This window comes from Dipodomys spectabilis, unplaced genomic scaffold (genome assembly GCF_019054845.1).
Source record: "Dipodomys spectabilis isolate Male_0828 unplaced genomic scaffold, ASM1905484v1 ptg000081l, whole genome shotgun sequence".
Taxonomy (NCBI): Eukaryota; Metazoa; Chordata; class Mammalia; order Rodentia; family Heteromyidae; genus Dipodomys; species Dipodomys spectabilis.
This window is the reverse complement of record NW_024870758.1, coordinates 23,842,621-23,866,938: the sequence shown is the minus strand read 5'-3', so window position 1 is coordinate 23,866,938 and position 24,318 is coordinate 23,842,621. Positions and strand designations below refer to the sequence as shown.

At 35.6% G+C, this 24,318-nt stretch overlaps 1 protein-coding gene across 2 annotated transcripts in view; it reads left to right on the top strand.

Annotated features, from left to right (window-relative positions):
• Baz2b (bromodomain adjacent to zinc finger domain 2B) overlaps positions 1-24,318 on the top strand; it is a 297,821-nt gene that overhangs the window by 260,737 nt on the left and 12,766 nt on the right. For both annotated transcript variants that reach the window (XM_042683418.1, XM_042683416.1), the window contains 10 exons: positions 3,522-3,776; positions 4,591-4,805; positions 6,397-6,471; positions 8,475-8,718; positions 13,080-13,142; positions 14,305-14,449; positions 17,931-18,580; positions 18,986-19,259; positions 19,398-19,553; positions 19,875-20,035. In XM_042683418.1, coding sequence (XP_042539352.1) covers positions 3,522-3,776; positions 4,591-4,805; positions 6,397-6,471; positions 8,475-8,718; positions 13,080-13,142; positions 14,305-14,449; positions 17,931-18,580; positions 18,986-19,259; positions 19,398-19,553; positions 19,875-20,035 — 2,238 coding nt within the window. The remainder of the gene's footprint in view (positions 1-3,521; positions 3,777-4,590; positions 4,806-6,396; positions 6,472-8,474; positions 8,719-13,079; positions 13,143-14,304; positions 14,450-17,930; positions 18,581-18,985; positions 19,260-19,397; positions 19,554-19,874; positions 20,036-24,318) is intronic.

Here is a 24,318-nt window from a genome sequence, read left to right as displayed (position 1 = left end):
TCATGAGTTGGATAGTTCACTTTCATCAATGTCCAGTGAGCTCCACTGCTGTACTTTCTCACTCTTTTTCCTTGTATTCTGTGTCTTCCCTCCCACCTTTTCACAGATATCTACATACCTTTTAATTTTAATGGATAACTGTAGAAATTTGCAAAGAATAATCTCAGAAGTACTTCCATGTTTTATTTGATTCTTCCCAGGTATTCAGGCATAGGAAAATCTACCTTCTCAGGGCCCATAGATCTTTAAATAAATCAGGGGTTTAATCTGTATTGCTCCAGTGCTTTAGTCATGGTAGCTAACCTTTATTGGACTTTATGTTAACATCATGTTAGGAGCTAAGAGAAGATATTATTTATATGATTTATCTACTTCTCAAAGTCCCTAGAAACTAGTGTTTATCTTCAATACAGATGAGAAAACTGAGACACAAAGAGCTTAAGAAACTTGCTGTGATTACAGAGCTTGTGTTTAGGCCACAGCTTATTACACTTTTGAGTACATGCTGTTTCTCATCTTGCAAGCCCAAAATTGATGTTCTATCACAGCACCCATGTGTTTTTCTTTTATGGTAAGGTGCTTTATAGACATGTAATGTTGCTATAACATATAACAGTAGAAATTGAGTTCAATCCTATAACTCTAGCCTACTCAAAAAGCAAAGATCTGAGGATCTTGATTCAAAGCCAGCCCAGGCAAGAAAGTCTGAGAGATTCTTATCTCTTAACTAACCACAAAAACCTAGAAGTGGAACCACAAAAAACTTTAAGCGGTAGATTGTAGCCTTGAACAAACAAACTCAGGCATAGTGCCCAGGCTAAGTTCAAGCCCCAGGACCAGAACCAAAAAATAAAAAAAAATAAAAATTTAGAAATTTAGAAAGACCAAAATAATGTTGGCAAGTGACATGAGGTGTTAAACTTTTGGGAGTAGAAATCAGTTTTAGTCCTATTAGGCATAGTTAAGACAATGGCACTCTTGTAAAGTATATCAATAATGCATATATTGCTGGGAAGGTGGCTCAGTGGTAGAGCGCTTGCCTTGCATGCCTGAGGCCCTGGGTTCGATTCCTCAGCACCACATAAGCAAAAAGAAAAAAGCCAGAAGTGGTGCTGTGGCTCAAGTGGTAGAGTGCTAGCCTTGAGCTAGTGCTGAGGGACAGTGCCCAGACCCACAGTTCAGGCCCCACGACTGGACCCCCCCAAAAAAATACATATATTCTCTTTACTGCTACCCCATAATATTTTGTTTAGTCTGTACCATTTGCAGTTTGTATTTACTTATATACTACATTCATCTGGTGGTTATCTTCTTGACTTAAATAAGATCATTTCTAGTGTGCTTAAAGTAAACTTTTTGTACCACGGGGAGAATTTAATTACATTGATATACTATTTATTTATATAGCATAGATATTTTTCAGTAAAAATTAAAGTACACCTACAAGTTTGATTTGAATGTTTAAACTTTCTAAGCAGAAACTTTAATTTCATGTAGTCCTGTTTGTCAGTTCTTATTCACATTCTCTGGTCAGCTGGAGGCCTATTCAGAAAAAATCTACCTGTGTTTATATCTTACAGAGTTCTTTCTATACCTTCTTGCAGTAGACTTAAAGCTTCAGGTCTTACTTTGAGTCTTTGATCCATCTGGAGTTGATTTTTGTATAGAATGAGAGCTTCGAGTCCAGTTTCAGTCTCCAGCAAATAGATAACCAGTTTTCCCAGCACCATTTCTTAAAGAGGATGTATTTTCTCCATTGTATGTTCTTGGCTTTTTTGTCAAAAATTAGCTGAGTATGGCTATATACTTTTATCCCTAGGTCTTCCATACTATTCCATTGGATCTGCTTATTTGCCAGTACCAAGCTTGTGGGGGTTTGTTGTTGTTGTTTTGTTTTAACTATAGCTATGTAGTATAATTTGAAGCCAGAAATTGTAATACCTCCAAAGAATTTTAGTTAGAATTATATGTGTTATTTGGCATCTTTTATGCCTCCATATGAATTTTTGGAATGATTTTTCTAAATCGAATTATATTGAATCTATAGATTGCCCTTAGCACTATGACCATTCCACGAGAGCAAGAGGGCTTTCTATCTCCTGATGTCATCTTCAGTTTTTTCCTTCAAGGTTTTATAGTTTTCATAGTTAAATATCTTTTATGTTCCTCGTTAATACCTAGACATTTTACTATTTTTAGGCTATTATGAAAAAGAAGTGCTTTCCTTAATTTCTTTCTCAGCCTATTCATTGATGTCATATAGAAAAGTTACTAGTTTTTGATTATTTGTTTTATATGCTGCTATATTTCTGACATCTTGGTGGACTGTATAGGCTCTGTTAAGCATAAGATCTTATCATTAGCAAATAGGAATAATTTGACTCTTACTCCTTTGAGTCCCCTCTTGTTTCCTTTCCCTGCCCTATTGCTCTGACTAGGAATTCTAGTACCATATTGAAAAGAGTGGGGGCAAAGGAGCATTTTTTAAAACACAGACCACAAATGGAAATGTTGTAAATCATTTATTTTTTCTATTGAAATGTAAAGTTCTCCACAAAAATATTCTTAATTTAGATTAGCTATTACTCAATTTTATAAATGTTTATTACTAGTGCTATAACCTAGTCACTAAGGTGTTCATATGTGAACATATTTGAGAGCTTGTGACAGATAGCTGACTGTACTACTGAAGCTCATAGGAATGCTTTGCCAAATATAGGCAAGCTCAAAATCTCTAGTTGCATTATAATTAGTTTCACATTCAGAGCCCTGAGGTCTAGTAAGACAGACCTAATCATTTATCTACATTCATCAGTACCTTTCTCTCCATCCAGAAAGACTGCAGAGCCATGTTGTTATTTTCTGGGCAACCAAAACAAGTATGGATATCAAATATCTCCATTATCAGAAGAAATTAGTACATATTCCCCTAATCAGTACATCTATAATAAAGTACTTTTGAGGGTACATTTCATTTCTTATGTTTTTTCTAGCCTTTTCAATATACAACCCATAATTTATTAATATGGGTTAATTCAAGCCAGCATTTTTTTTCAGAGATGAATTTCAGTTCATATGGAGGTGAGACAAGTTTCCTGGCCATTACTTATGTTCAAGACACTGTACCTTGTATTGTGGAGGCTGCAGAAATGCCCAGGAAATGTGGCATCCAAAGAAAAAAGCACCACTAGTCAACATAGGGGCAAGAAAGATAACAACATTCTTTGTTTTAAAAAATCGACCATCAGGGGCTGGGAAGGTAGCTCAGCGGTAGAGTGCATGCCTTGCAAGCATGAGGCCCTGGGTTCGATTCCTCAGCACCACAGAAACAGAAAAAGCTGGAAGTGGCGCTGTGGCTCCAGTGGTAGAGCACTAGCCTTGAGCTGAAGAGCTGAGGGACAGCGCCCAGACCCAGAGTTTAGGCCCCATGACCGGCAAAAAAAAAAAAAAAAAGCTCTGTTAAAAAAATCGACCATCACTTTTTGAAAGTATTTTAAACTTGATTCATGTTTTATTTTCAGCCTTTGCCAGAGTTGCCTCGTATTCCAGGACTTGTTCTCTCTGGAAGTACATTTTCAGACTGTCTCATGGTGGTGCAGTTCTTACGAAACTTTGGTAAAGTTTTGGGCTTTGATGTGAATATTGATGTTCCAAACCTGAGTGTTCTTCAAGAGGGATTACTAAATATAGGGGACAGCATGGGTGAAGTCCAAGACCTACTGGTGAGGCTCCTCTCCGCTGCTGTGTGTGATCCAGGTCTAATTACAGGATACAAGGTAAAAAACAAAAACAAAATATAAGAGTTGTTTTAAACATGTACTATCAGCGCATTTGTACCATAATAGCAGAAGATTGTGTAAAGTGATCATATTTTTCTCATGAAGTTAAATGTCGATTTTCATTAGTTTATACCTGTTGCAAACGTAGAAGAACTTGGTTATAAATGTAGACCTTCCTTTCTCAGTTATTTTGTTTTATTCTAGCTTTAGGCTATAACCCAGTTCATTTAAGGAAAGCAAAACCAGAATTCATAATTCATAGGACAATTAGAACTTCTTTGTGCCTTCTGAAATTATACTTTGCTTCATTCAATCATTGTAAATAATAGAGGCACTTGACAAGGCGTCTATAGAGCAACAGATTCAGAATTGATTTGGCAGTTAGGTGTAGTGGTACATGCATGTGATCACAGCTACTCTGCAGGGAAAATCAAGAGGAGAAGATCATGAGTTTGAGGCCAGCCTAAGCAAAAAGGGAGCATGAGACCTTGTCTCAAAGAAAGCTTGCTAGATTATTTAGTTTCTATAGCCCACCAGTATCCATGCTTTCTATTTTAAAGATGAAAATTGTGTCGATAATATATTGTCTCAGTGTGACTTTAAACCAAAAGTTTGAAGAAGGAACAGAACAATGCATGTTCTTGAATGTTTGTCTATAATCTGTTGTTTATTTTTACCTCCACATCAAACTGTGAATAAAGCATTTATCAGTAATATCTAGAACATATCTAGAACAAGTATTGTTAATCTTACTGTTTATTTATTATGAATGGTTATGATAAATATTGATAAAAATGCCAAACTTTTATAGGCCAAAACAGCTCTTGGAGAACATTTGCTGAATGTTGGTGTGAACCGAGACAATGTGTCTGAGGTTTTGCAGATTTTTATGGAAAATCACTGTGGACAAACTGAGCTCACTGAAAGCCTGAAGACCAAAGCTTTTCAGGCTCACACTCCAGCACAGAAGGCTTCAATCCTGGCTTTCCTGATCAATGAACTGGCATGCAGTAAGAGTGTGGTGAGGTAAGCACATACATGACCAGGGTTTTCTGGTGATTATTTCCTGGTTTAAATTTGTCATTACAGAGGAATACATCTTGCATATAGAAAATTTAGAATTATAGATTAGAATAAGAAGAACGTTAAAGTTGTAAGTTCTTACCCATTTAGAAAAAAACCACTAATACTTTCATGTAGTTCTTAAAATACATTTGCTCTTTATATAGAGAGAGAGCAAATTTTTATATCATTGCTTTTTGCAATTAATATGTAATGTTTTAAAGTATTTCTTTGTCATTTATTGGGGAATATTAGGTTACACTGTATTTACACAGCCAATAGTCTTGGTCCCCCTTTCATTTAATAATTTTATTCCATATATACTATATATTAGATAGATAGGTAGAAAAATATATAGTTCTTATTTGCTTAAGTCCTAGAATCTATCACCATAATTTTTTTTTTTTTTTTGCCAGTCGTGGGGCCTGAACTGTGGGCCTGGGCGCTGTCCCTTAGCTCTATCAGCTCAAGGCGCGCACTCTACCACTTGACCCTCAGCCCCATTTTTGGCTTTTTCTGCTTATGTGGTGCTGAGGAATCGAACCCAGGGCTTCGTGCATGCAAGGCAAGTGCTCTACCACTGAGCCACCTTCCCAGCCCCTATCACCATAATTTTTCCTTCCTTAAAATCTTTGAGGACAGATAGCTACCCGATTTTCCTAGTAGTCATAGAATTAGTCAGCCACTTGATCTTTGGTTTTATGCTAAATAAGTTCTGCACTCTATCATTTGTAACTTCTGAAATTCTAAATTAATACTCAGGCATTTCAAGATCTGTGAACAAATCTATGATCATGCTGATCTTCCAATTAATTATTTCACAGATTTTAATTATGCTACTTTCAGTCTTTTACTTTTTTAGAAAAAAGGATCAACCCAAATACTCAGAGCCATGTGATTCTAACATTGCTGGACATTTTTGTTTCTCTGTTCATATCTTAGCCACTCTGTTAAATTGAAATGATTTTCTTTGTTTTTGCTATTCTTTGGTACAATATCATAGAATGTAATCCCTAAGTTTTATAATTTTATAATAGAATAATTTTATTAAGCATAATAATGATAATGAATACACTGAAAAGCAGTTTTTTTAAACATACATATACATTGCTGCATAAATTCAATGTAAATAATACAATAACAGTTTCTACCTTAGAGAAAAGCACCATTGTAACCTATAAACATCTCTAGACATACTATTTTCAGCATCTGTTTGGACATTTATGTACACACTCAGATAGATATTATCTGAAGATAGGCATATTAAATGCTTTGGTTTTGGAATTATCATACCCTAAATATAGACAAACCAAAATGGAATATTGTCTTTGGAAGGCAATGCATGGATAGTTCCTTCCTTAGTTTAATGTGGACATCTGGTGAGTTTCCTAATATTAATGGTGTATCCACTGAAGAAATGACACAAATGCATTTGCATATATGAGCATGTATGTCCAAGTAGTGATAGAAGGTAAATTGTATCATTTTATTTACAAAAATGATTACATTTTATAAATGGATTAATTTTTATCTTAATACATTTTTGTATTGGCAGTGAAATTGATAAGAACATTGATTATATGTCAAACTTGAGGAGAGATAAATGGGTAGTTGAAGGTAAACTCCGCAAGTAAGTTCTGTTTATCAATGTTAATATATTTTTCCTTTTGTACAACTTTCTAGTAGAATATATGACTGCAAAGATAGAATAATAACTTTACTTCTTCCAAAGGAAAGATAATGTTTAGTTTAGATATATGAAATTAAGAAAACTCAGTGCCAGAATCTGCAATGTACAAAACGTATAATGAGATTTGTTGATTTTATATGCTTAGAAATTAAAAGAATTCTCTTTCAGAGAAGTTAAGCAACCCAACTTCCTTTTTTAAAATTTATTTTTATTGTAAAGGTGATATACGAGGGATTACAGTTACATAAGTCAGGTAATGAGCAATTTTTGGGGGGGGGTCGGTCGTGGGGCTTGAACTCTGGGTTTGGGCGCTGTCCCTGTGCTCTTCATCTCAAGGCAAGCACTCTACCACTTGAGGCACAGTACCACTTTCAGATTTTTGGTGGTTTATTGGAGAGAACAGTCTCAAGGACTTTCCTGCCCGGGCTGGCTTTGAACCACGATCCTCAGATCTCAGCTAGGATTACAGGCGTGGGCAACCGGCGCCCAGCAACATTTCTTTTTGAATAGTGTCATCTCTCTCATTTTCTCCCAATTCTCCCCTTCTCAACCCCCTCCCTCCCAAGTTGCGTGGTTCATTTTCAACATAGTATCTAGTGAGTATCACTGCTGAAATAGTTCACCCTTTGTCCCATTATTTGTATTTTCCCCTTATCCTCCCCCAAACAGATAAACTTTCCCACAAGATAAAAAGCACAGAAATCATAAACAGCGACAAAAGGATAAGGGCAAAATAAAATAAAATAAAATAAAAATCACAAAAAGTAAAATATAAAACTTCTTGTTTCTGTTTCTTGGAGCTTCAATAAATATCATTTCTATGATTGATACTCAGGTTATTTTTGTCATAAATATAAACTGTGTAGAACTACCCTTTTTTCTCCTTAATGACTTACAGAATCTATCCAGATCTACTCAATACTAAAACAATTATCTTGCTAGGCTATAATACAATAAAATTGTTCAACCTCTGTCTTAAGAGGATAGTTTAATCAGCCAAGGTGATACATGTTTGTAATCTTAGCACTCCCAAAGTTGATGCAGGAAGATCGCAAATTCAAGTCCACCCTATATTTCATAGTGAGACCCTGTCTCAAGTTCAAACAAGAAAGAAAAAAATAGGATAGTTTCTTTACATTAATTTGAACTGAAATTTATTCAGTCACATAATATAAAGATCAGGGATTATCATTTACCTGATCATTGTTAGAATTGATCTTTTCAGCCTTTACAGGTTTGTTTTTTTTTGTCTGTCGTGGATCTTGAACTCTGGGCTTGAGTGCTGTCCCTGCACTCTTCAGCTCAAGGCGAGCGCTCTATCACTTGAGCCACAGTGCCACTTATAGTTTTTTTTGTTTTGTTTTCTTTTTTGGTCAGCTGTGGGGCTTGAACTCTGGGCCTGGGCGCTGTCCTTCAGCTCTTCAGTTCAAGGCCAGCGCTCTACCACTTGAGCTACAGCACCACTTCCGGTTTTCTGGTGGTTTATTGGAGATAGGAGTCTCAGAGTCTCTCCTGCCCGGGCTGGCTTTGAACCGCGATCCTCAGATCTCAGCCTCCTGAGTAGCTAGGATTGCAGGCGTGAGCCACCAGCGCCCGGTTCCACTTATACTTTTTTTTTTTATGTCTTCTAATTGCCAAAACTTAAGAATAGCTTGAAAATTAACATAATAATGTATGGCAGTATAGTTCCTAAATTTCCTTACTTATGTTTTTCAAATTCTGTGATTTGATTTTTCAAACAGGATCTTGACTTGCTGTATAGCCCAGGCTCTCCTTGAGCTCTTGATTTTCCTGTCTCAAGTACTGCTTCTTGATTCTAATGTTTATTGTTATTGATGTAGTCTTTACTCTGAGAGAAGTACCATGAGGCATAGTTTGCTTAAAACTTATGCTCTTTTTCAAATATCTAAGTATGTCATATCACGCTTTTATAATACTTAAAGGCTTAGAATCATCCATGCTAAGAAGACAGGCAAAAGAGACACCTCTTGTGGCATTGACCTTGGCGAAGAGCAGCATCCTTTGGGCACACCCACTCCAGGGCGCAAGCGAAGAAGGAAGGGAGGAGACAGTGATTATGATGATGATGATGACGATGATAGTGATGACCAAGCTGATGAGGACGATGAAGATGAAGAAGATAAAGATGACAAAAAAGGGAAGAAGACTGATATCTGTGAAGATGAGGTAATCAAATTTAGGTTAATTTTTTTATGACTTGACATGCTGAAAAAACAACATGGAGTTTGGAGTCAACATATTCGCAGTTCAGTTCAGTTGTGTCACTGGTCTCAGTTTCTTTATCTGAAAAGTAAAGATGTTTTGTTCTTTTGTATTTTGTTTTGCAGTGTTCAGATTCAAACTTGAGGCCTCACCTAAGTGAGGGCTGTCATCCCATTCTGAAAAGTGAATATTATAGAATTCATCTTACAACATTTTTTGTGCTTAAGTAAATAATGGATAGCATGCCTCTACACAGAACACAATTAGAGCAAATAAAAGGTTTTCTTTGTATGTACAGCCATGTGCATGATGACATTTCAGCCAGCACATATGTGACAGTATTCCCAATTAGGATAGTTTGTAGAAGTATACTCTATGATATTGATGCGGTTAAATCATCTAACAATATATTTCTCAGGACTTATCTCCATTAAGTGACACATGCTTATAATTACTTGAGAATTCTCCAAAAAGTCGCAAAAAGCTTAATTTCAGATTTTCTCTTTCATTTCATTAACATCTGTAGACACTTCATATCTATAAATATATTGTCATGTTTAGTGAAAATGGTGTATTTCTCAAATGGCAGTTACTCTTTCTCTAGTTTTAGAGAATTTAAATGGAAGGTGGAGAATATACTGAACATCCCCTCTTAACTCAGTCTTACTGGTGAAGCTTTGTAAAAGGAAAATTCAGTGCTGAAACAAATTTGATAGGGGAGGATATTTACAATTAGCTTGGACATTACACAGGAAAGGCATTTAGACTTGCTGAGGATTAAACTCATCAAAGTGTTTCTGAACTTAACAGCTAAGGCTTTTACACCCTTGAGTGAATGTTAATCATAGGAAGAACCTAGGAAAGTGTGTCCCAGTCAGGGGGTAAGCATGAGCCAACGGTTCTGAGCTGTGAAATCACATGTCAATTTAGTGAAGAGTCTGTGCAGAAGAACAGTGACCTGATAGGGTGCAGTAAATCATAAAAAACAAAAATGACAGAATGGTCAGACTTAATTTTTAAATATTTCATTCTAGCATCTTGATGGGGACTAATAGACTAAGATAAGTTCAGACTTGCAAAGATTAGCCATAAAGTATTGTAAGAGTTTAGATGAGCTGTGAGGGATCTGAAATTAGAACAGTGGTAGTTGGGTTGAGTAGGAAAGGACTCAAATACTTAGGGGAAGAATGAGGAAGATTTGAAGATGGACACTGTGTAGGTGGATGAGGGGGAAGACTGTCTGATACCTATCTGCTTTCAGAGACTGCATGTTCTTGTTGCTTCCAAGATGGGGAAGTCAGGCCACATAGTAAATAGATGAATGGAGAGAGGAAAAGTTAACAGGACAGATAACTGAAGACAGGAAATGTCAGTAGGTTTATTTTAGACTTGTAGATTTCAAAGTAACTAGATAAAAGTTCAGTAGTCAGTTACATTTAGAACCTGAATCCTGAAGAAGAGTTTAGTCTTGAAGATACAGATCAGAGTGCTGTCAGCTCATAGATGATAGCTTCAGATCATGACATGGATGAAATTGCCCAGAAACATTGATTTCTAGTATATTCAGGTTGGGATACAGTCCCTAGGCTGTATCCTATTCTACCAGAGTCCAGAAGGCTCATCGTTCTAGAAGGAAGAGTCAGAGAGGTAGGAGATTTCTGTATTTGATTGCACATCCCAGTCCTCCTCAAGGTTCAGTGATTCATTTGGATGATTCACAGAAGTCAATATTCACTTGGGCATATAGCTATGAATTACTACACAAAAGGAAACAAAGCAATTATCCAAGAATGTAGGGGGTGAGTCCAGAGGAAATCGAGTGCATACTTCCAAAAGTTTTCTCATTGAGTCACACATGCTAGACTTGCTTCCCCCAGCATTTACATATGTATAATGATGTCTATGAAGGAAGCTAATTAGAGACTCAGGGCTCAATTTCTCTCTCTTTTTTTTTTTTTGAGGACAGTCATTTTTAATTTTGGACATGTGTAGCATGTGTCAACATTGTAGACTCTCTGAAGAAAGGCAGTTGTTCAGCATCTTGTTAGCATAGTTTAGATTCTGTGGACCTATTTTATCAGTTAGTATGCAGCCTGCCTCCTTCATTCCAAGTTCTTGCATGTCAGCCAGAGACCAACCATGAATGCAAACCATTCAAAGGAATCTATTCTGTTGTCTTTTCTATACTTGTAATAATAACAAAAATCAAGAACATTAAACATTTTGTAAAGGAGAGTCTAATAAACAATGTTAAAGCATCAGGAGTCTAATGTGGTAAGGATTGTGTTTGCTGGATTCAGTAACATCAAGGTCACTGGTAACCAGTTTCATTACATGAATAATAGCAGACACCAGAAAAACAATTGAGTAATAATTAGTTAATGACAGAAGACTGTTTCAGACACACTTCAGAAAGAACTAGTTCCTTGAGGAAGACAGAAAGCTAAGGATTTTACAGATATGAAAGTCATTATTTTTGGTTAAAAGGAAAGAGTCACTAAAAGTGCAAGAGGAGATTTAACAATAAAAGATAAAGAGTTGTGCAAGGTTCTTGTGTTAACTAAAATTTTCATTCAAGGTAAAGGAACTAGCTTTGAAAAGTCAGTCTAGCAGGAAAAGGCAGTGTCATAAAGAGATGTGCTATTGTGAGTTTTTTGGGAAAGTTACCGTAAGCCAGGAAAATGGACATGTATACAAGGTTACTATTTACCTTCTACCCGAGAGAAATTCTAGAAATAATGAAAGGCTGCAGCAATGAGTTAAAAGACAACCTCCAGTGAGTCATTCCTTATGTCCTCAATGCCAAGAGTATTTACCTGAGTAAGACTACAAAGAACTCTTCAGTTTTTGCTTTAGCTCGAAGAGAAAAGGCTTGCAAGGCTGGCCACCACTGGCTCATGCTTATACTAGTAGCTATTTGGGACACTGGAAGATAGAGGTTTGAAGCCCACCTGGGCAGAGTAATCTATGAGACTCCATTTTCAGTGTAGCAAAAAACTGCATTGAAGGTATGGCTCAGGTGGCAGAATACTAGCAGAATAAACAGGACAACAAGTGTGGATTTCCATTTACTCTCCTGAGAAGTTATTCCCATAAGTTAGAATTTATTTGTAGAAATTCTTTATTTCACCTGGCTCTTTTTTCCCTTAACTAGACTTGTCTTTGTGCCCAGTATTGGCCCCAAACTCTCAGTCTTCCTGCCTCAGCCTCCCAGGTACTGCATTATGGATATACACACACCACCACGCTGATATGACCTGGCTTCTTTTTGAAACAAAATTTATAGGCAGTATATATTATACATAAACTACTTAAAATCATTAATGTTTCTTTGGGGAGAGATGGGTCATTTAAAATAATGTTACTTTTTAATATATGTTTATAGAGATAAGATGTAAATTTATTGCAAATGTTTAGCTTGTTGCTAATGTGAGGAAGCAAGCTAAAATTTTTTGAAACAGCAAGTATTTTTGGACTCAAGAGGTGAAATTAATATTTCCTTTAGCTGAGCATGGTGGTGCACACCTAGAATCCTAACACTCAGGCTGAAGCAGAAAAATCATTAATAGCCAGTCTAGAATGCATAGTGAGACCCTGGTTTTTATTATTATTATTGTTGTTGTTGTTGCTGTTTGTTTGTGTAAGTTTTTCCCTTTGGGATGATAAAAGTCATTCTTTGTAATATAGATTAGCAGATATATTATCAAATTCCTAAATAAAATTTCAACTACATAAGCAATCTGATTGATAAGCTAGACACATTTGTTCTCCAAATATAGGGTAGCCTCTTGATTAAGTTATACACAGATATTAGGACCCACATGATCCCTTTTAATTTGGAGATACCTCTCTTGGATGTGAGGTTAAACTGACTGCAATGTCTGTAAACCCATTGATAGCAGCGTTGATTCAGCCCTTGTGAGTGGCTAAGCAAGTGTCCTCTTCCTCCCTGATTGTTCCATGTGTCCCTCACAAAGCTGCATGCCCAGGAAAGAGGCCATCCTTCCCTGGTTGAGGACTGGTCTTCAATCAAGGGTATACAACTAGCTGCATGTCCCTGCTAGAGCCTCCACACAAGATACATTCCTGAACTAAGTCATAGCCCTGTATCTCAAAGATGATTGCCTGTTCTTCTTATTCTTCATTCCTTCCACAAATGGGCTCTTCTCTTGATCTTAGAGCAGTCCGTGGAGCAGGCTAGGTGTGTAGTTCAGTGGAGCATGTACCTAGCTCGTAAAAGGTCCTGGGTTCAGTCTTCATCATCAAACACATTGGATAATAAAACCTCAAAACAGATACATGATACTGTATTTTGTTATGTTTAGGATGAAGGTGACCAAGCAGCAAGTGTGGAAGAACTAGAAAAACAGATTGAAAAACTGAGTAAAGTAAGCACTTTTAAAAATAATGTTTACTTTTTTACAGAGTTTTTAAAATATCTATATCAAATGGGATTTGTTTTCTAACTCATAAGTAAAAGCAAGCTTTTGTAAGAAATTAAATGAAGAACTCTGAAAACATGTTCACAATTAAACCTTAAAAGTTTAATGCCAAGTTTTAGAAAGCCTCTTAAGATATTGAATCTAATCAGAATCTTTGAAGAAAATTTTCCATTGCCTTCTTTGTCTCTCCATATAAATACAAACTATCAGTAAAGGCATGACAGGATTTCATAGAATTAATTTCTCAAAATATATAGTTGAGTTTCATAGTAATAGTGTCAGTATGAGAGGTTTTATTTTACATTTGTATGTTTGGGGTTTCATATTTTCTTGATTTATATACTTTGTATTTATGTACTAATTAAGAACTAAATTTCAGTAGTTTTAGTGAAATTTAAGATATGCTTTTTGTAAGAAAAAGAAGTGTCCAAAAGTATTATGAGATGCCTGTATATCATATCCAAGTTTCTCGTCACCATTCTCTCTTAAAATTTAGACATTATTGCCTAGATTGACAGCATGCATATATAGCATATATAAGTTGAGCTCTAGTGTTCTATGCCTGTCTTCCTAGCTACTCCAGAGATTTAGTCCTGGAGGCATGGCTCAAGTGGTAGAGCACCAGCCTTGAGTAAGAAAGCTGAGTGACTACTCAAGGTCTGAGTTCAAGTCATGGTATTGGCACAGAAAACATAGCCAAAATAAGGATATATATATATATATATATATATATATTTGATTATATATATATTTGATTATATATATATTGATTACATATTAATGATACATTATTAATTATATATCCTTATCAACTAAAATACTCAATCACTATATAAGATCATGTTTTACTTGTGTAAGTCATGTTTTACTAGAAAGTACTTGATAAAATAAAGCTTAAACTTTTCATCTATGCTTATAAAATCCCAATTATTATAAAAATAATTTGTCTTCAGAAATGTTATTAAAGTCAAGCATTCAGTAGTTAGCACTTTGGCTACTCTTTTTCATAAGTAACTTTTATCAATTCTAAACAGAGTAAAATATATGTTAATTTATAAAGTATTTTGCATCCATAAGGTCATTATACATCTGATTTTTTTTTAAACAGCAACAGAGTCAGTACAGAAGAAAGCTTTTCGATGCTTCTCATTCTTTACGTTCAATGATGTTTGGCCAGGATCGATACAGACGCCGATACTGGATTCTTCCCCAGTGTGGGGGGATATTTGTGGAAGGCATGGAGAGTGGTGAAGGTAAGACCTTTTTTATTACAAAGCTCAGTGGTAAATAAGAGCTTCTGTTGTTCAAGCCCTATTGCTTCCATTAGTAAACATCCTAAAACCTTGGTTTCCATTCCTTTGAACCCTTTTCACTGATAAATATTTCCTTGATTTTTATTCTGCCACTCTTTCTGCCATCATTCATAAGTTATTCTTTTTCTTAGTGAAGTCTTACATTTGTAGCCCTTTCCTGTCATCAAATCTTTTTAAATGTGCTGCTTATTCTTTTTTTTTTTTTTTTTTTTGGTCCGGTCGTGGGGCCTGAACTCGGCCTGGGCACTGTCCCTTGGCTCTTCAGCCCAAGGCTAACATTCTACCACTTGAGCCACAGCTCCACTTCTGGCTTTTTCTGCTTATGTGGTGCTGAGGAATCGAACCAAGGGCCTCATGCATGTGAGACAAGCACTCTACCACTGAGCCACTGTCCCAATGAACAAGCATCCTGACACACCCCTTGATTGAATCTAAGTCCTTCCTATATTCCTTTTCCACTTTAAAGCTTTGTTCATGTTTAACTTTGGTTTTGGTTTTGCGGGTTTTTTTTTTTATAGCATGTCCTAACCCATTAAACCTCTTCCTATATTTTGTGATATTTATTTTACTGGCTCCATTTCTATTGTATTAACAATTAGCACAGTGCATCTTATATTTATGTATTCAGTAAATATTCTTGAGTTGAACTTTTTGGAAGTTCATGGGCATTTCCAAATGAAATTTGTATGAGGCCAAAGATGTATATTAGTGATTACTAATTTGGGGGGGATGCAGCTTTTCATCTCTGGTGATACTTAAGGCCCAAATCTTCTTTCAGCACATTTTTTAAAGTGCTAGGCATTTATAGGTGCTTCAGGAACCCCAGAGCTATATAAAGTATAATTAATACCCACCACACGTTGTGGTGAACACTCGTAATCTCACACACAGAAAGCTGACGTAGGAGGATGTCTAGTTTGAGGCTAGCCTGCGTTGCACAGCAAGACCTCATCTCAAAGGGAAAAAAAAAGTTCTAAAGGATCCACAAGAGGATTGGCTAATCATACAGATGGTTGTACTAGAATATATAAATCAGAGTTTTAAATTTTTTTCACAAAAACAAGTAGAGCTGATAACTGAATATTCCTGTCAGTCATCTCACTTCAAGGGTCTGGATGATGTAGCAAATGTCTTCTGGCTCCTATTCGCTGAGTACTTTCCTGAAAAGTAAGGAGGCTGGGGGATTTTCCCAGCGTGTTTGCAAGGTGAAACCTAAAAGGCTTTTTCTCCATCTAATCTTCTAGTAGCTCCACCACTCCTCCAACAGCTCTTCAAGCCTTGAATCACTTGATAATGTGACTTTCCCATTCCTGGTTGGTATTTTAATTTTGGGGATAGAACCACACATTTCTTCCCATATTCCTTTTCTTTCTTTTTATTTTGGGCACAAAATATCTCTGAACATTTTCATATATGCTTGTCTAGACAGGATGAAATACCGTGGTTTCTGAGCAAATGTGCAGAGGTGCCCAGCACTTCATTTGTTTCCTGGCTGCTTTTAAGATTTTTGCCTATTATTGATTTTGAGTGATTTGATTATTGATGTAGGTAACTTCATAATTATTTTGCTAAAATTTGTTGAGTTTACTGGATCTGTGGGATTATAATTTCCACCAATTCCGAAAATTTCCCGCCATTCACATTTCTAATTTAATGTCCTTTCTTACTGTCTTCTCAGTGGACCAGTAATGATCGATTAATTTTTCAAATTTCATGTCATGTTTTCTTATTAGCTTGGAAACTTTGTTGGATGCCAAACACTGTAGATTTCACGTCATTGAAGATTGGATATATTTTAATTCTTATATATACTCTTGAACTTTGCTTAACTAGGAGGCAGTTACATTAAAAAAAAATGGCCCTTTAAAGTGTTGAACTTGAGTTTGTTAAGCAAAACTAGGATGGAGCTGTCCAGGGATTATTCTATGGGAATTAAACAAGGTTATTCTGAGTATTGTACCCAATGTTTTGGGAGTCTGGAGATTTCTCACTCTGGTTGCTAGGAACAGGTGCTATTCCCAGGCTATGAGTACACCTAACACACTAATCATGTGAGGTGAGTTTTCTTCCTGGCCTCAAATAGGTTCCTCACACATATGTTCTCACAAGCATTCAGTTAATACTTGAGGAATTTTTCTGCAGAGTTGTTCTGCAGGTCTCCAGAGCTCTGTCTTGTGCAGCTCTCATCTTCCCAAAGTAAATACCTGAGTACTCTAGTCACTTTGGCCTCCCGAGACTCAGTTCTGTCCCATCAGGCAGTCAATCAGTCAATCCACCTGAATTTCTTCTCCCCAGGCTATATTCCGGACACTCTTTAAGGCATAACCAGACAGTGATAGAGCTTGCTGAATTTCTGTTACTGTGTCCAGTTGTAGACTGTCAAATGATAAAAAATTTTTTCTGTCTGTGTTTTTTTTTTATTAATATGTTAAAACTAGTCCTTGTTACTTACTCTATGTTGGTTGAAGGTAAGTTTGATGTGTAGGATTAATTTTAACTACAAACTAATTTCAAGAGAAGAGTATGAGAACTTTTAAATATTAACATAAGATTGGCTAGATAAATGAAAATTGAATTTCTTCTTTTATTTAATCATTTAAGAAATATTTCTCAATAAAATTTAAAAAAAAAAGTATTTCTCACAAAGGAGAAATACCAATAAACTAGTGAAATCTGTTCAGACTACTAGTGATCAGAAAAAGTGCAATTCAGATTTTACCTCCTGCATATTGGCAGACAAAAACATTGATAACATTAGTCGGCTAATAAATGTGATTCTTGTCTGAACAAATGCTGATCTGGACTTTCAAGAGGACAGTTTGCAATATATTTCAAGTATATATCTTAGTATTCAATAAGGATTTTTAGAAATTTATCTCAGAAAAGAAAATTTTAAAATGCATACAAGTTAGTTATGATTGACTGAATTGTTAATAATAGTGGATAATTGAGCTCCATAGTCTTTATCACTTAAACGACTGATTATTTAAATTATGATGTCATCCATTGAGTGTTCTGTGGCTGTTAAAACTGATGATATAGTTATATATTTAGTTACATAAATATTGATTTATATTTATTTATTGATACTTCACAGATTAGGTTAAGACTATTGTGGGTATAAAAAGATTCCTTTTTTAAAATTAGAGGCTAAGGTACATAACAAACTCCTGAAAGTTTTATGCAAAAACTATTAATAGTAATTTTTGCCATGTGATAAGGCTTTCAGTATTTCTGTACTTTAATTTTTTAATAATGAATGTGCACTAATTTTTCAATAAGTGAAAAATGAGCCACAGAGAAAAAATATGAGTAACATTAAGTAATATATCAAAGTTTATTTAAATATGCTTCTGCTTTGATAGGTAATAAAATTTAGAGTATTGGTTTGATGTTTACATAATACTTTATAATTTTGCAGGACTAGAAGAAATTGCAAAGGAAAAGGAAAAGCTTAAAAAGGCAGAAAGTATACAAATTAAAGAAGAAAGGTTTGAGACTCCTGTAGACACTTTAAATTGCTCAAATACAGATCACCAGGAACAAAAGGAAGATCTTAAGGAAAAAGACAACACAAATCTGTTTCTTCAGAAGCCTGGCTCTTTCTCCAAATTAAGCAAGCTTTTGGAAGTAGCTAAGATGCCTCCCGAGTCAGATATTTTGACCCCCAAACCAAATACTAGTGCTAATGGGTGTACACTGTCTTATCAGAACAGTGGGAAACATTCACTGGGCAGCATTCCATCAGCAGCAACACAAAGCAACATGGAGAAGACGGACTCCAATCTATTTAACACTGGTTCAAGTGGTCCAGGGAAATTCTACAGTCCTCTCCCCAATGACCAGTTGTTAAAAACATTGACTGAAAAGAATAGACAGTGGTTTAGCCTTTTGCCAAGAACACCTTGTGATGACACTTCTCTTACCCATGCGGAGATGTCAAGTGTGTCTTTGGTGATTCCTCAGTCCCAGCCACCATCGAAGTCACCTTCACCTGCCCCAGCTCCTCTTATTGGGTCATCTTCTCAGAATCCTGTTGGCTTAAATCCATTTGCTTTATCGCCTCTACAGGTTTGTATTACTGTCTCAAACTCGGTATGACATTGCTTTATTTACTCTTTGGTTTCCTGAAGGTTTTCACTCAGGGGATTGTTTGGATAATTATAATGCCCCTGCCACAGTGAAAACTGCCAGAATTTCTGTCACCAAGCTCCATTAGAACTACTGACTTTTAAACTGTGTCTTAAGTCTTCATTATACACTTTTTTAAACTTACTGCTATTGCAGTATATCTAAAGGCATTTTTTTTGAGGGAGCAAATAAGAACATTGAATTTAACATTATGTTGCTAATGTATTTCATTTTCCTCTGATTATGATAAATGAAAAAAATTCAGAATTTGAAAAACAGTTTTAGATTAACACTGTTCCTAACCCCTCAGAGTAATCTACTTTTTAATTATTTCATTTTTTGCAGATGAAAAGTGGAGTGTCTATGATGGGACTTCAGTTTTGTGGGTGGCCCGCCGGTGTACTTACCTCCAATATTCCATTTACATCACCTTTGCCTAACTTGGGACCAGGGTTGGGACTATCAGAAGGAAATGGTAATTCATTCTTGACTTCCAGTGTTGCATCAAGTAAAAGTGAATCTCCAGTCCCTCTGAATGAAAAACCCTCTTCCACTCAACCAGCAGCTCTTGAAGTAGCAAAACCAGTAGATTTTCCCAGTCCAAAACCCATTCCAGAAGGTAAGTGCATTGCGAGAACGCAGGGTACTTACTCATCCACTTCATTACTGTGGATGATAAAAATCTTTAGGATTACTTTGTACCATTATTTCCTATTCAAAATATTTGTAAAAGATCTGCATATTTATCTTGACTTAGAAATGCAATTTGGTTGGTGGAGAATTATTGACCCAGAAGATCTAAAAACTTTACTCAAAGTTCTACATCTTAGAGGAATAAGAGAAAAGGCATTACAAAAACAGATTCAGAAACATTTGGATTATATTACTCAAGCGTGTATCAAGAATAAGGATGGTACGTACCTAAAGAGATTTCTGTTCGCTTGCTCAATTATGAGAATTTTTTATCCTTAAATATATTTTAATATAGCTTATTTTATTATGATTTTTTTCTATTTTACTTACAAAAGAGTAACTATTTACATTTTTTAAATTGGTTCTTTAATTTTTAGCACCTGCACATGTCTCATGTCTGTAACACATGAGGAAGCCTGAGACCATGTGTATGTTAAGTTAGATGTTTGTGGTACCCCTGGAATTTTATTCACTTCCTAGAAGAAATCAAGGGGGTGGGGAAATGTGGTGGATTTAAAGTTTAATCTCTTTTCAAATATAGTTGCTATTATTGAATTAAATGAAAATGAAGAAAACCAGGTGACTCGAGATATTGTGGAAAACTGGTCAGTAGAAGAACAAGCAATGGAGATGGATTTGAATGTCCTTCAGCAGGTAGAAGACCTAGAAAGGAGAGTTGCATCAGCAAGTTTGCAAGTGAAGGTAAAACTGACTTGAAATAAGACCTGTTTTTAGGATAATGAAAGGTAATGAATTCTTACTATATGCCTAAGATGTCCATGTTACTGCAGTCTCATTTAATTCATGATACAATGCTGATTGAAATTCCCCATCTTACAGGTAAGGAACAGAGTAAGTAAACACTAATAGTTAAATAAGTGGTTCAAACCAAGCCAGTTTGACTGTAGTTAAAAGAACTGCAACTTTTAACTACAACTTGCTGCTACCTACTGGTAGTCACAAATCTTTCTTCTGGTATTGAGTTCTTTATCAATAGCAAAATTTTATAGTTTTTATCATGATAGATATTGTTATCTAATCTAAACCTTTTTTGGGGGTGGTAGTATTGGGGTTTGACTTAGGGCCTTACACTAGTTAGACAGGTGCTCTACCACTCGAGCCACACCCTCATCACTCTTTTTTTTTCTTTCTGCAGTTTTTTAAGTAAGGTCTCATATTTGTGCCTAGACCCAGACTCAGACCATGCTCTCCTACTTACTTCCTCCTACATAGCTAGGACGCATACCATCTTGTTAGTTGAGATGGGGTATTCCTAACTTTTTCCCTTGGGATGACCTCAAACCAGAATCTTCTCCATCTTCACCTCCTAAGTAGATGGGACTACAGGGGTAAGCTACCATGCCCAGTTCCCTTTGGTATAAATCTTAGTCAAACTCCTACTACAGCATTTCATATAGAACCAGGAACTACCTTGTAGAGGAGCCATGTTATATGTCAGACTTTTACTCTCTATGTTTTAAATTTGGAGAACAGTGTATATAGGTAAATTCAAATATATGTCATATTATAATACTAGTATGTGCCCTACATATATTTGTAAAGTATACATTCATCTTTCTAATGGAGTAAGAATTTTGGTTCTGAAAAGAGAGTATAAGTGCTTTCTCAGTTATTAAAAAGGGATTTGTGAGAGTAAATGGATAAATGATAAAGAAGCATAAAAGGCAAAAAAGAAAACACTTGGCAAAGCTTTAGGAACTTAGGCTCATGTAATTTGATATTTTATTTAGAATGAGAAACTTACTGATGAATACTATTCTATCCAATAATTAAAATTCTGCTTTATGAGTGGGAGGAGGAAATAGGAGATACTGAGGAGTGAGGAAGAGCGAAGTATGTTACTTTTAAATATATGTGAATATAGAATAATGAATGAGGAGGGAAAGTGTGGGTATATAAGAGAAAAAGTGAATTTGTTCAAAGTATACTTGTGTGCATATGAGAATACCACATGATGCCCTCTATATTATAAATATATGCTCAATCCAAGATAATTATAATTTAAATAAATAAAATTGTTTTATAATTAGTTTTGAGGATCTAAACATGCAATTTTCCAGAACTAATACAATATCCATATTTTTAACATGCTTATTGGATCTCTTAGGTCAGGTATTTCATGTCCTCCTTACATTGAGAATATTAAGTGCAATTTTAATCTTCTTGTCACAGGACCATTAACTGGATACCAGCCATTAGACATGATGCCTTAGAAAAATGTAGAAAGGTTTCCCCTAAACGTAGTATGCCTTGTCTAAACTATTATCTCTGCCTTTGATAGTCTTTATATCCTCTCTTGTCAGTTAATTATTTGCTGGTTAAATGTTTCCATGTTTCCTCCACCTTTTCCATCTAATTTGCCACTGAAAGTTTGGAAAGCTTATCTTCAAGGTTTGAAAAAATGTTTTCAAGCTGGGAGCCAATGGCACATGCCTGTACTCCTGGTTACTGAGGATGCTGATATCTGAGGATCATAGTTCCAAGCCAGCAGGAAAGTCCAAGACTCTTACCTCCAATAAACTACTCAAAAAAGCCAAAAGTGGTGCCGTGGCTCAAGTGGTAGAGCCATAACCTTGAGCAAAAGCAGCTCAGGTACAGCACCTAGGCCAAGTTAAAGCTCCAGGAACCACAAAAACAAAAACAAGAAAGATGTTTTAGTTGGAGTATGGACCTGAAACCTTTTTCAAGTGACATAGTATGAGTACACTGACCTTATACTATGCTGGCTGCCTAAATACTCTTGGCTGTGTTTTCAGTAGGTAAAATAAGTAGAATCAGTTGTTCAAATGGGATGTTTTGGCTTCCTGTTAAAAAGGTGTTAATGAGTTATTCTATATTATTCTTATTTGTTTGTTTATGCCAGTAATGAGGCTGGAGTTCTACCACTAAATCCATACCTCTACTTCTGGCTTTTTGCTGGTTGATTTTTTACAGACTTTCTACCCGAACCCTGACCTGGGTTGACTTCAGATTGTGATCCTCAGCCTTTAGAGTATCTAGTATTAAAGACATGAGTTACTAGCATCAAGCTCTATTCTAGATTATTCTAACAACTGAAAAACACTATTGTTGAAAAGAGGGTGAAAATAACCATTTAAAAATTCATCATTTTAACAATGATGAATGTAGAAGATTTAATAGTTCAGTTTCATTATTTTTTCCTGAAAAAAGGAAATGGAGGTTATATTGTTAGCCTGGGAAACTAGCCACTATAAAAGCATATTAAACAGCCTTCATCTACTTAAGTGCATTCATTTCTATTTTTAACACTGATAATCCTTTTGAAATGTTCTTTTTATGTTGTAGGAAAATTTGTGAATTCCTACCCCTGGTTTAAGTTTTGAGAATATGCAAAAAGTCTAATTATTCCCAGCTCCTCTTTAAGGTTTTCTCTTTTATAAGCTAATTATTTCCTCCAATCATTAGTCCTATGAAATAGTTTCCAGGTTCATGATTCTCTTCTGAGTAAGCCCCAATGTCAGTGCCCTTAAAATATACTAGTAACTGTGCATAAAAATGGCTCCTTGTAAAAAAAAAAAAAAAGGCTCCTTCTAACATTATACTTGTTTTGATACTATTAGAAATCTGTGTAGCCTTTAAATATCCATATCATACTGTTGCTTTACTGAGTAGACAGTTTAAAAAAGAAAAAAAAAAAAAGAAGGAAAAAACACCCTATTCCAGCACTAGTGCCTCACACTTGCAATCCTAACTACTTGGGAGGCTAAGATCTGAGGATTGCAGTTCAAAGCCAGCCTGGGCAGGAAAGTTTGTGAAACCTTGAGCTGTGGCTCAAATGGTAGAGTGCTAGCCCTGAGGAAGAGTTCAGTGACAGCACTCAAGCTCTGAGTTCAAGTCCCACGACTGGCAAAAAAAAAGTCTTTGAGCCTCTTTCAAAGAACTTTTTAGTTCTGTCACATGTGGTATTACTTTGATTTTTCTTCTCAAAGCTGAAATTTGCATTTGTCATTGTATTTTTATTGATTACATTTGGGTGTACTTTTGAGCATATGAAACTATTTTTATTTTAATTCTGTCATCCAGAGTATTAACTGTCCTTCCTAGTTTTAATTTTCTCAGATTTATAGTAATCAACCAAGTTATTCATAAATTCACTAACAGAACAAACCAAATGAATGCCTTTAGGCACTGCCATTAAGGCATTTTTCTGAAATCAAGCTCTGTTAATTGCCATTTTTTAAATATGATTTTCACCCACCTAAATTTCTCTAAGTGCAATCTAATCTAGTCTTTCTGTTGTTGTTACTGTTAATTTGAAATCAAGATATACTATGTTTTCAGAATTCTCTTTAGTTAAAAATTGTATATGCCTTTCACAATATAAGGAGATTTGTTTAACATGACTTGGATCTGTGCATTTCTGTCTACTATGGATAATTCTCCCCTACCCAGCACCATGTCCCAAGATCTTGCTAGGCAAGGACTTGGTACCATTGAATCCCAGTCTCCTTCCTTTTTTTTTACTTCTTTCGTTCCCTTACAACCTAATTTCTTTGAATTTGTCCCTTTCCCCCCCCTCTCTCCTTCTCTCCATCTCTCTCCCTTCCTTTCTTATATGAGGTCTCAGTATGTAGCCTAACCTGGCCTCCTAAACCTCATAATCCTCCTGTCTCAGTTCCTATTCTACTATGTCTGGCTTCCTAGCCTCTCTTTCTAAATATAAATATCTATTGAGATAATGAGAGAGACTTGGTCCTAATATATGAATAAAGTGATTATCTCTAACTTTTTAAGTTCATTCTATTTTAATTGGATAAAATGTGGTTCCTGTGTTCAGAAAGCGTGTCATAGAATAAAAGGTGGTTACATAATGCATGAGCCTTAGAACAATAATACTCAATTTCTGGTGGAGATATGGAAGAGATCAGGAAAGAGTCCATGTAGAAGACAGGGTGGAAAGAGGATGAGAAAGGTTTGACAGAGACCAGGGAATTCCATAATAG